The sequence below is a fragment of the Pinus tabuliformis genome, chromosome 4_1 (assembly GCF_031772625.1).
Source record: "Pinus tabuliformis cultivar Carrire ecotype Pingquan chromosome 4_1, CPIR1, whole genome shotgun sequence".
NCBI lineage: Eukaryota > Viridiplantae > Streptophyta > Pinopsida > Pinales > Pinaceae > Pinus > Pinus tabuliformis.
Window position 1 is genome coordinate 961,910,226 of NC_142303.1, and position 12,517 is coordinate 961,922,742.

At 39.6% G+C, this 12,517-nt stretch overlaps 1 protein-coding gene across 1 annotated transcript in view; it reads right to left on the reverse strand.

Annotated features, from left to right (window-relative positions):
- Nucleotides 1–12,517, reverse strand: part of LOC149179351 (uncharacterized) — a 136,096-nt gene that overhangs the window by 109,642 nt on the left and 13,937 nt on the right. The window contains exon 2 of the mRNA XM_089422428.1: nucleotides 12,408–12,479. Within this exon, the coding sequence (XP_089278554.1) occupies nucleotides 12,408–12,479 (72 nt within the window). The remainder of the gene's footprint in view (nucleotides 1–12,407; nucleotides 12,480–12,517) is intronic.

The window sequence follows — 12,517 nt, forward strand, 5'->3', positions numbered from 1 at the left end:
TTAAAACTGAAGCTGAAGATGCTGAAAGTAAGTGTTCCAATGGATAGATCTCGAAAAAATAGGCGGTTTTAAAAAAAACGGCTCTGAAAAAGGCTTCCGGATGAAGAAGTTATGGCTTTTTGAAAAAAAATTGTTGACGTTGCCGGCAAAGTGCGCGAATGTGCGGGAATGAAAAAATCCGCCCCCACATGGAGACTTGAACCCAAGACCTCTACTCTCTTAAAATAGCTTTGAACCAATTGATCTATACAAAAAATTTGAGAGAGAGAGAGGGGGGGGGGCCTTGGTTTGCGTGCTTGCCTTGAGAAAGCTCTTTTTCCCTACAAAACACAAAACACAAAACCCAACACGAATATGCAATGAAAAACGAACCTTGCGGCTCGAAGTTAGCTTTAGCCAAAAAACTAGAAATTTTTTAAAAAAAATCTCAAAGTTAGCTTTAGCCGAAAAACTAAATATTTTTCTCAATGTTTCTGATTTTCCGAGATCACACTAAGGTGCAGGGAAAAGAGCATACGCATGAGAAAAATCCTTCCTTTCTGTTTCTGATTTGCCCAGATCGCACAGAGTCGCAGGGCAAAGAGCATACGCAGAAATGAAAGGTATAGATCCGGTTAAAAAAGGCTAAATAAACCGAAACCGAAATAAGCAGAGAGAAAATAACAGTAAACTGCAAAAAACACTGTATACCTCCCGATCTGAAAAATGACGCAGCTAGGGCTACCGGAAACCTTTTCGCGTGAAACGAAAGGGGTTCCTCACTGGAACAGATGCTCCGAACGCAACAGAGCAGTCCTCTCGGCCCGAAAGCAGTCAGAAACAGCAAATCTAGGAAACGACAGCCGCATGCAGTTCTACCGGCTTCAGATTTGGATCACCAACGGACGCGGCCCTCAAATAGCTCTGATACCATGTAGGAATTTACAGGGTAAGTTCCTCAGAAAGAATACCAAAAGGACACCGCTCACAACCAGATCACAGATCAATACACCAGTATTTTTGACGTGGTTAAAACCCTCAAAGAGGGAAACAGTCCACGGCCTGTCCCAACGTGGGTACTACAGGCAATTTATTAATCAAAGAATGAAAATTTACATAAGCTTCTCTCATGCACGGATTACCCGAACAATGACCCTCCATGCGCTTTAAATAGAACTCATGGACCAATCGGGTGTCAAGCCACGGATCGAGTGTCGGTAATACCGAGGAGAGAATGAACCGTCGGATCACTACATATCGTGACCGTCGGATTGTAAGTTACAATATGTACAACGGTAAAGAAACACACTTTACCTAACTCTATACCTAACTCTAAACTAGACCAAGTTGTACTTAACTATTTCCTATGTGTCGGAATATCCTAACAGATACCTCTACCTCAAAGAAAATCCCACTATGGCTTCGAAATACACTTCAAGATGTTGAAAATCATGTTGCTCCAAGAGGAACATTAGGGGAAAGTAAGAAGCCCACCAGGTATCAAGGATACTTGGTTGCCATGAGTACTATCATTCAAACCGAACCTTTCACTTTCAAAGAAGTTGTGAAGCACCAGGTATGGAAAGATGTTATGGCTAAGGAGTATGAGTCAATCATGAAGAACAATGTATGGGGAGTGATGCCTAGACCCAAGGACAAGTCCATGGTCACCTCGAAATGGATCTACAAGATTAAACATGGAGTTGATGGAAGTGCAGAAAAATATAAGGCAAGGTTTGTAGCTCATGGCTTTTCTCAAAAGGAAGGAGTTGACTATAATGAGATATTTGCACCAATTGCTCGATACACCACTATATGATCCATAATTGCTCTTGCTGCAAATCAAGGATGGAGCCTGCATCAAATGGATGTCAAGACTACATTTTTACATGGCTTACTTAAGGAAGAAGTCTACTTGAAACAACCTCAGGGGTTTGAAGAGCAAGATAGAAGGACACATGTATGTAGGTTGAAGAAATCCCTCTATGGGTTAAGGCAATCCCCTAGGGCTTGGTATGAGAGGATTGATAGCTATCTTGTGAAGTTGGGATTTAAAAGAAGTTACGTTAGTCCAAACTTATACTTCAATGCTGAAAAATACATGCCACTTATTTTGGTCTTGTATGTTGATGATCTATTTCCGACTTGGTGCAGACCCTCTCAGTTATCGATGTAAGAGGGAATTGACTTCCGAACTTCAGATTAAGGACCTGGGATTGATGTATTACTTCCTAGGCTTGGAGGTCTGGCAAAAACCAGTTGAGATTTTCCTTTCTCAAGGAAAATATGTTGTGAAGTTGTTAGAGAGAAGTGACATGGTGGAATGCAAGTCAGTGACTACACCGATGGAACTAAATTTCAAGAAACTATGTGGAAGTGTTGTTGGTATGGATTTGGCAAATCCTACGGAGTATAGACAACTTGTGGGAGCATTGATGCTCTTGGTGAACACACGACCAGACATATTCTTTGTTGTTAATAAATTAAGTCAATTTATGGTTGAGCCTCATCATATACATTGGGTTGTTACTAAGAATCTTTTGAGATATCTTCATGGTACTATGATACTATCAACCATGGACTAAGGTACACTGCCAGAAATCTGAGACTACATGGATATGCTAATGTTGACTAGGCTGGCAGTGTGGTGGATAGGAAAAGCACACCTGGGTGTTGTTTCTCTTTGGGATTTGCTTCAATTTCATGGATGAATCGGAAACAAAAATCTGTTGCACTAAGCACTGCTAAGGCTGAATATATTGCAACTAGTATGGCTTGTTGTGAAGCCATTTGGTTGAGAAAGCTCTTCAGTGAGCTATTTGAACACGTGTTGGATACCACTGTCAGTTATTGCGATAACCAAAGTGGGATTCGCCTTTCAAAGAACCTCGTGTTCCATGACTGATCCAAACATATTGATATCAGGTACCACTTTATCCGGGATATTATACAACGAGGAGCAATAAGGCTCTAACACATCAAGACAGATGAATAGGTTGCTGACATCCTCACGAAGCCCTTAGGGAAGGCCAAGTTCTTAGCCTTCAGAGAGAGGCTTGGAGTCGTGGAAAGACCCTCCCATGAGGGTCCCGCTTGAGTTGGACATTGAGTTTTGGGAGCATCTGGCGGCCTGGGGTACTTCTTGGAGCTATATGAGCACAGGGTGAGTGGTTCACCTTCCCCTATGGTGTACTGTTAATTTTAGTTAAGAATGGTATATTCTATGCTTAGCACAATTACTTCAATGTTCCTTTAGCAACCCAATGACAATTTTCAATTTAGATTTCCAATAGCAATTACATTAACCATAAATCACATTGACAGTGACTATAGATGAAACATGAACAATAAAAGCAAAAGACAAGACGACAACAGATTTGGCAGATGCCAGGGAAAAACCCCAAGATGGGGAAACCCTTTGATCAATTCTTCTTATTATTATATCAAATGTTCAGCAAAGAGAGAGATTACAATAAAGTCAAAATTGACTTGCCAAATGATGATTAAAGCAGCCTTGTCAAATTTGAAACTTTTTGCAACAGTCAACAACCCTAACCAGAAATTCAACATTGGTCAAAGCAGTAGCAAAATGTGATCAAACACGGCCCAATAAGGTGGTCAAAGTCAACCCAAAACAATCTTGAAAATAACGATCAAACTTGGTCAAACTCTATGGTGAAGCCAGCAATCAACCCTGTGATATGTCTACAGTCAAAGTCAACAAAATGCCACAGTTCCTGTGCCAATAGATGCAGCTTTCCAAAAATGAAATTCAAGCACAAAAATCGTAGTCAAAGGAGGTCAAACCACCGCTAGTCAACATTGGTCAAATTTGCAATAGTCTCTGAAATTTTGGCCTTGTAATTCATCCTACAATTTGTCCTTCTACTGCCACACGGTGAGGAAAAGAGATGCCCAATAAGTTATACGAACTAATCAGATGGTGGGAGAGAAGAATGTGTGAGTGAATGAAGTGCTAAATGAGGATGGAGGTCTCTTATATTTATACAAATCATGAGGGTCAAGAGATATGTGCATTGGGCTTTATGAGCCTACATGATGATGTGAGTCATGACTAACCTTGACATGTTACACCTGTGTGGGCATAAATTCAAAAGCACATTTTTGCTTGTCCAAATTTGATGATATTTAGGTCAATTTTGGTCCTCGCGAAAAGAGGAATTCAATGCAATCATCATCTCCATCAAATGAGCTATCCAATGTGGAATTTGGCCCTAGTTGCCGATTTTAATACTCCCTCTCAACTAGGGAGAATTCCCCTTGCCAATCCATCCATCATCATCCCATCATGTACCATCTCTACATCTGGTCTCTACTCTGTTGAACACTGATATAGATAATGAAGAAGAATTGATTGATAGTGAGTCACAAGACCTTACCACTCTCCACTGACCAAATTCAATCCATGGTTAGAACCCCAATCAGACTTGATCCCTAATCAAGTTGTTGAACATCGTGCATCCTAGACATAGGGAGTACGGTAGTAGTAAGTACACGATACGTCCATTTGTAGTGATATGGTCCCTATCCTCTTTTCCCAACTCAATGGCTAGATGAGAGGTACTTCCCATGAGTCCCGAACTACATGGGTAGGATGTACGTTGGGGCATCCACATGAGAAGGTGGACCACTCATCCTATGCATATGTCAATTGTAGGGGAAGGTGAACCACTCACCCTACACACGTGTCATCAATCGTAGGGGCTACACACATGTCAACCATCATGGGGTATCATAGGGAAAGGTGAACCACTCACCCTGTACACAGTGCACCTATAGGGGAAGGTGAATTACTCACCCTATGGTTGCTCATAGCTCCAAGAAGTACCCTAAGCCCCCAAAAGCTACTAGAGCTCAATGTCCAACTCAAGCGAGACCCTCATGGCAGGGTCCTTCCATGACTCCAAGTCTCTCTTGAAAGGCTAAGAATTTCACCTTCCCTAAGGGCTTCGTGAGGATTTTTGCACCTGCTCATCAATCCTGATGTGTTGGAGCCTTACTGCTCCCCGTTGTACCATACAAAATAAAGTGGTACCTAATATCAATGTGCTTGGAGAGGTCGTGGAAGACGAGATTGTCCTAAAGGCGAATACCACTTTGGTTGTCACAACAGATCATGGTGGTATCCAAGACGTGCTCAAATAGCTCACTAAAGAGTTTCCTCAACCAAACAGCTTCACAACAGGCCATACTAGCAACAATATATTCAGCCTTGGCGGTGCTTAAAGCAACCAATTTTTGCTTCCTGCTTATGCAATAAATCGAAAAAGATCCCAATGAGACGCAACATCTTGATGTGCTCTTTCTATCCACCACAATGCCAGCCTAGTCAGCATCAGTATATCCATGTAGCCTCAAATTCCTGGCAGTGCATCTCATCCCATAGTTGATTGTGCCACAGAGATATCTTAAGAGATTCTTAGCAACAATCTAATGTATGTGGTGAGGCTCAACCATAAATTGACTCAATGTATTCACAACGAAACATATGTCTGATTGAGAGTTTACCAAGAACATCAGGGCCACCACAAGTTGTCGATACTCGGAAGGGTTTGCCAATTCTGGCCCAACAGCTCTTCCACATAGCTTCTTGAAGTTGAGTTTCATCGGAGTAGAAACAAACTTGCAATCCACCTTCCCACATCTCTCTAGCAACTTCACAATGTATTTTCCTTGAGAAAGGAAAACCTCACCTGCCTTTTGCTAGACACCAAGCCTAGGAAGTAGTTGGCTTTTGCCAGACCTCCAGGCCTAGGAAGTAGTTGGCTTTTGCCAGAGCTCCAAGCCTAGGAAGTAGTGCATCAATCCTAGGTCCTTCATCTCGAACTCGGAAGTCAACTCCCTCTTGCATTTATAAAAGAGAGGGTCGACACCTGTCAAAAGGAGATCATCAACCTAAAGGACCAAAATGAGAGGCATGTGCTTTTAAACCTTGAAGTATAGGTTGGGATCAGTATAGCTCGTCGTGAATCCCAACTTCATAACATAACTATCAATCCTCTCATACCAAGCCCTAGGGGCTTGCTTCAAGCCATAGAGAGCTTTCTTCACCCTGCATACAAGTGTCCTTCGAACTTGTACTTCGAACCCCTAAGATTATTCCAAGTAGACTTCCTCTTAAGATGTCATCTAAGTAGACTATAACAAACTCATCAAGAAATGGCCTCAACATATCATTCATCGCACGCATGAAGGTAGCGGGAGCATTTCATAAACCAAAAGGAATAACTGGCCATTCAAACAAACCTTGCTTTGTTTTGAATGTCGTCTTCCATGTGTCTCCTTCAACAATTCTACTTTGATGATAGCCACTCCTTAAGTTCCACTTAGTGACATGCTTTCCATTCTTCTTGGGTACCAAAACAATAGGTGACCCGCATGGCAAAGGAGATGCTACAAGAACAATGATAATAAATTTATTTTTCTCTTTTCATTAAATACATGAAATCATGATTACATATGTCATTATGAAGACCAAACCTAGTTACATATTTCAACACTCCCTCTTAACTAGGGAGGTATTCATAATTCATACAAGGTACTTGGACATTCTCAATCTGAAGAATTCTCATAAAAAGAGTCAGATTGGTAACCCATCTGTTTAGCATCATATTATCTAGCATTGTCACATAGCAAGGCCGTGACTAACAGCTCTATTTCTCCGCAAGATCAGCGCACAATGCTGGCGAGACCAATGGTTTATAAACACCATCATCATCGTCTCTCAAGGAACATACCCCACCCGGTGTTCACAAGGTATGTCCTTACAGGACTATTCTTATTTTGGATTCCCAGTCCTCAATGAATATCGGTCCTCTATGACTAATCTTATCTTGGATGCCCTACCACATCCTCAAAGAGTATCGGATGTTAAATGCTTACCCAATCCTCCATTCTTTCTTCCTAAAGCAAAGACAAGAATGATGTGTCTATCTCTCCCTCTCAACTCGGGAGAATATACCCATTCCTATAAAGGAATGTACCCAAGTTCCCTCTCATCCTGCGACTTGTCCAAGCTCCCTCTTAACCAAGGACTTGCTTCCATTCTCCCTCTTAACCAGGGACGTGTTTCCAAGCTCCCTCTTAACCAAGGACTTGTTTCCAACAGCAATTATCTATTCTTTGGTGGAGATCATGGGACCTGTAGTTGCTTGTAGGGATCCTCCTTTCGATGTCATGAATTTCTTCTTCATTATTATGGAGCCTTCATCTTTTCTTTGTAGGGCATCGGTCATCCATCACTTTCCTTTACGAACAATGTCAGTCATGTCATCCTTTTCTTCATCGGAAAGTGATCTTCTAGTCCACATCTGGCTTTCCTTCATACAGCGACCTTTTCCGCATTATGTTCCACTTACGATCTTCCATCCCACCGCATGAGTGCTAGTTGTAGATAACATCTACAACTCGTTTTTCGGTAGCCTTGCATTAACCCATCCAAATGTTGCTCAAAAATCAAAATAAACATCTAATCAAAGTTACCTTTTATGACAGCATTTGATCATGGCATCTATTTGCTTGCAACATCAACATCCCGCACATATATTGACACATCTCCAAGATATTCAATGTCAAAGGTCTCCTTCCTTTCCAGACTTTACCAAAGTCTTCATATCTTCTCCATGGAGATGTCCTAGCCAATTTTTCTAATCATCGAATGTTGATTTCTTATCTTTTCTTATGTGACTATAGTTGCATCTTTCACAATCTCTTCTTCTTTCTTCACATATTGCTTCCCAAGAACTTCCATCATAGTTCCTTCATCTTTTGTCAACCACCTCATATTCCATATGAGGACATATTATGTTGATTTCATCTTGTCAATATGTGAACTATGCCTTCATGCATATTTCTAAAGGAAGAGATCCCTTTTCTTTGATCATGCTCATGATGCAACCATATGATGACATGACTTAATCAAATACATGCATACATACCTCTTTCCTTCTTTTGCTCATCTAGGCTTACTTCAGCAACTTCTTGAAAGTTCTTCAACCATGTTGCAGTCTTTTGTCACCATACCATCATCCTTCCTAAATCCCATACAAGAAGGAATTCTTAGCGAGACACTTGATTTTCCCAAGAGAGGTGAACTTTCTAATGAATATTCTAATGGAGGATCTTAATTATCCTCATTCTGCAAATGCTCCTTTCTAGTGATGATGATTCATGATGAACTTATTTTATGCTAGATGACTTTCTTCTACCCATAAATACTACTTATGCTTTCAATGAGGTTACCACAAGCTACTTGACCGCTACAATTATGTAGATTTCTACTTCAGCTATCTTTCAGGCTTTCTTATAATGAGCTCTTGCTTCAATCGTATGCAATTATGATGCCATCCCCTGAAATGATGCACCCTATCATGCTTATCATGTTCGCTATCATGATATCCATATTTTACAAAACCTGAAAAGTACTAAGTGAAGAAGAGTATCTCAGTCATAGTAGATATCTCTCACTTCCTCCTTTGATTTCTTCTTTTCAGCTTCTTCCACTTCTTTGGTGACATGAACTTCATCCCTTACTCGTTTGTTGTTGTCCTTTTTGAGTTTTGGACAATCTCTCTTGTAGTGCCCATATTCATGACAGCTATAGCATTGGATCTTTGACATAATTTTCTTCTTTTTCTGAGGGCCAAAATTCCCAAACTTTCCTTTTTTCTTAGCCACGACGGCAAATGCTTGAACTTGCTCGTTTGATCCTACATCACTTTTTGCCCTCAACCTGGTTTCTTCAATTTTACATAGTGACCAAAGTTCATTGAATGGGGTAGCTTCATTCTTTACATAAATACTTGATGTAAAGTTGCCCCAATCCTCTGGTAGTGCATTGAGCACTATGGTGGTCATTTCTTTGTCGGACATTATTTCTCCCAACTCTTGTAGTTGGTCTCCTATTTCTGACACCCTCATAAGTATGAGGTTGTTCCTTCTTCTTTTGATATCTTCATCTTGTAGAGTTCTTGTCTTAATGATATCACTTCTCCTCAGTACCTACGGGGAACAATTCTAGTAGCTTGTCGTATATTTCTTTTGATGTCTCCAACTATGATACATAAGGTATGCGGGGAACTTTGATGAATTCTATAAGGATCCTTTAAGCACTTACTTCCCCCTTCATATACTTTGCTAGAGCTTGAGCTTCTTCCTTTGGGCGTTTTGTGATTGAACCTTTAACATGTTCCACGACTTCATTTTCTATGAGGATCAAATCTATCCTCTTCTTCCATGCAAGAAAGTTTGATGACCCAACGAATTTGTTGCTTTCCTTGCAAAATGAAGTCATTTTGGTAGCAGATTCAGTCATTAAAGCTACTTACTTGTCAAATGAAGATGCTCCTTGATGACAATATCTTCAACTTGATGCCTTTCTTGATGATGTTGATGATAGAAGATGTCTTCTTTCAAAAGTGATCCTTCAAAGAGAGTGAGATCACATTGATTCCTTGATAATGATGGCAACGCCTCTTCTTGCTTCCCTTAGATGTAGAGACTTCAAAATGCTTCAATGAGTAGTCTTTCTAGGTATGGTTCTTGAGATCTTCTTTGATGATGATGTGCAAGTTTTCCAACAATGCTTCAAGTGAGAGACCCTTCTTTGGATAAACTAGGGTTTTGAGGTCTTATTCCTTTTGATATGTGATGATCCTTAAGATGAATGGTTTTTCTTGATGATTGATTCTTTTGATGATCTTTCTAGTGCTTTGGCCCTTGAGTGTCCTTCTTTAAGTTGTCTTTCCTTGTCTTGTCACCTTAGCTCTGATACCATGTTGAAAAATCTATGGCAGCTAGATTAGGTGATTTCTCTTACTTTGAATTGCTTGTGATGAATTTTTACTTAACTTGATTAGCTTCTTCTTTCACTTGATTATTATTAGTGTTCTCTATCATCAAACAGCTACCAAACAATAAAATCAATGAGAAAATAGGACACAAGATGTAGGTGATCAGCGAGGGCCAAAACCTCTCCAATTAAGAGGAAAACCCATTAGAATCCTTCTCTTCTTATAGAACTTCAGTTGACGAATTCCAAGATTTAGACCCTTGACCAAGACTCCTTCAAGACCAAGTCAAAGCTTCTCCTTGATGGACTTTACTTCCTCCAAGTCAACGCTAGTCAAACTTGTCCCACGACATCAGATTTCAGCCCTAGATCAAAATTTCGACTAGCTAATGTAGATAGGCAATTTCGACTTCTTTTACAAAAACCCTAGGTCACACATGTGGCTTGAAGATGGACAAATTTGCCTCCTTTCTTCTTCGCTTGACTTGACTTCCCTTCCTTGACAAATTGGCTTGCTAGAGAGACCTTTCTTGACCCAGAACTCGACTCTTGATGATGACTGCAATTTGGTATTTGCTACTGCAGAAGTATGCCCTAATCCACTTCGCACGTGTGAGGAGAATACCCAAAAACTCGATTTTCTTCTCCTTGGCGGTCCTCCTCTTTCTCGCACTTCTCTTCCTTGATTGAACTCTTCTTGATGCTTGAGTGTGTGTTACTTGAATGACAACAAGTACTCCTTTATATAAGCTTTCTTGAGCCCCCAAATAAGTCGACTTCATCTTCTAGATAGACCGACTTTGCTTCTTTGTAGGACGACTTTCTTGTTAGCACTTGACGAAGTCTTGGATGGTCTTTTGACTCTATTTTGACTAAAATAAAATTTCTTTACAATATGTAACATGGCCAAATGGATCTTTCATACATGACAATGACTCTCTTGACTCGTGTACATAATGACAAGCCCTAGAAGCTCTCAATGGGAACTTGACCTATAAAATAAATTTCTCTTGAGCATGAAACCCATGCCTCAAGAACAATAATGATAATAATAAATTCTCTTCTCATATGTCATTATACATAATAATACATGAAATCATGATTACATATGTCAATATGAAAACCGAGCCTAGTTACATATTTCAACAACTTGTACCATAAATAAACTGCATATAGCATGCCCAAAATAAAATTTGGCTTGTGGCTCCTTGAATGCCCAAAATTCTGTAAAGTTATGCACAAGTGTGGAGTGCAAAAAACTTGAGGATCAACATCTCAACTCCAATGTTCGTGAAGAAGAAACAGAGATAAAATCAATAATATAATAAGGCTCAAGCTTTAGCCCAAGAACCCTAAAAATATACAAAAATACATACAGCCTTCAAACACAGAAGTTTAAGCAAGTATATATGCTCAAAAGGAATAAGAGATAGAGAGAGAGATTAACTAAACAAGAAAATTTCAGACCATCTCCATGAAGCATCTTAGTTATATTTGGTTTGTCAAACAAGCATCGCATAGAAATAGATCACATTCTAACAATTGAAAGTCTAATAATTTTCACTCTCTAATGAAAAGTCACAAATTTTTCTTCGAATAAATACAAAAAAAAAGAGGTCTCCTTGCATATTTTACAAGACATCACATTTTCCAAACTCCCTCAAATTAGCAGGAATATCAGTTTGCTAATCTATTCGACCTTTGCATCACTTAAAGCAGGGAAATCATGAGGGATTAATAGGTATCTTTGGTCAAATATCTGAATTTACTTTCCAACAAATGACAGAGAAAGCAATTATCTACTCACTGTTTCAGGGCATATAATCCATGAAAACAACCCAGATTTCTTTGATATATATATATATATATATATATATATATATATAAGGGCTTTCAAATGTGAAATTAGCAGTGTTGATAATATCGCGATATTTTCAGATTTGAAAATATCGCAATATTTTGAAAATATCAGCTAAATATCATGTTATTTTGAAAACATTGGCTAAATATCATTAGTTATCTATATGTTTAAAAATCTGAGAAAAAAATGAATTTTTATGTTTGCCGATATTTTCGCCGATATTGCCGATAAGATGTTTTCAGGACCCTTGCCAGGCACATTTTCTGGGATTATGACTTTGCCAGACAACTTTGGAAACAGACTGGTCAAAAGTTCCATGCCCTCATTGAAAGGCCCGTCCATTGAAGAGATGCAATCTTTGGCGACCCAAGGTGGTTTTGGTTTGTGCTTTGGCTTTTTGCTATCTCCTTTCTATGGTCCATAAGATGTCAGGTGCCTTTCCAAGGGTCTAAAAAGAATTTCTGTAATATGGATTAGCATCAGTTTTTAGACGACCGAGCAATTAAGATTAGTACCAAGTGCTTTCTAACTGGGGAGGATATCATAGCTGCAGATATTGGAGTGCAGTCAAAATTGTCTGCCCTTCTAGCCTGAATTGGAAGGGGAAGTGATGCAATGTAGAGATTCTGCTATAATTACCATTTCCCTCGTAATATAAGATTTGGTTTGCTTGCATAAGAGAAAGAGAGAGAGGAAACATTTGAGCATCATTTTTAGGAAGAGTCCAAGAATATTAAAGCAGGCATGAATATATACCTTAATTTGGTTCCAGTCCATGTTGACAACTGCTAGTCTTCGAGTCTCATGATCCAGAGTTGGTACTTCTTCCTATAACAAGAAAAGATGAGCCGTCGGGAAAACCTTTA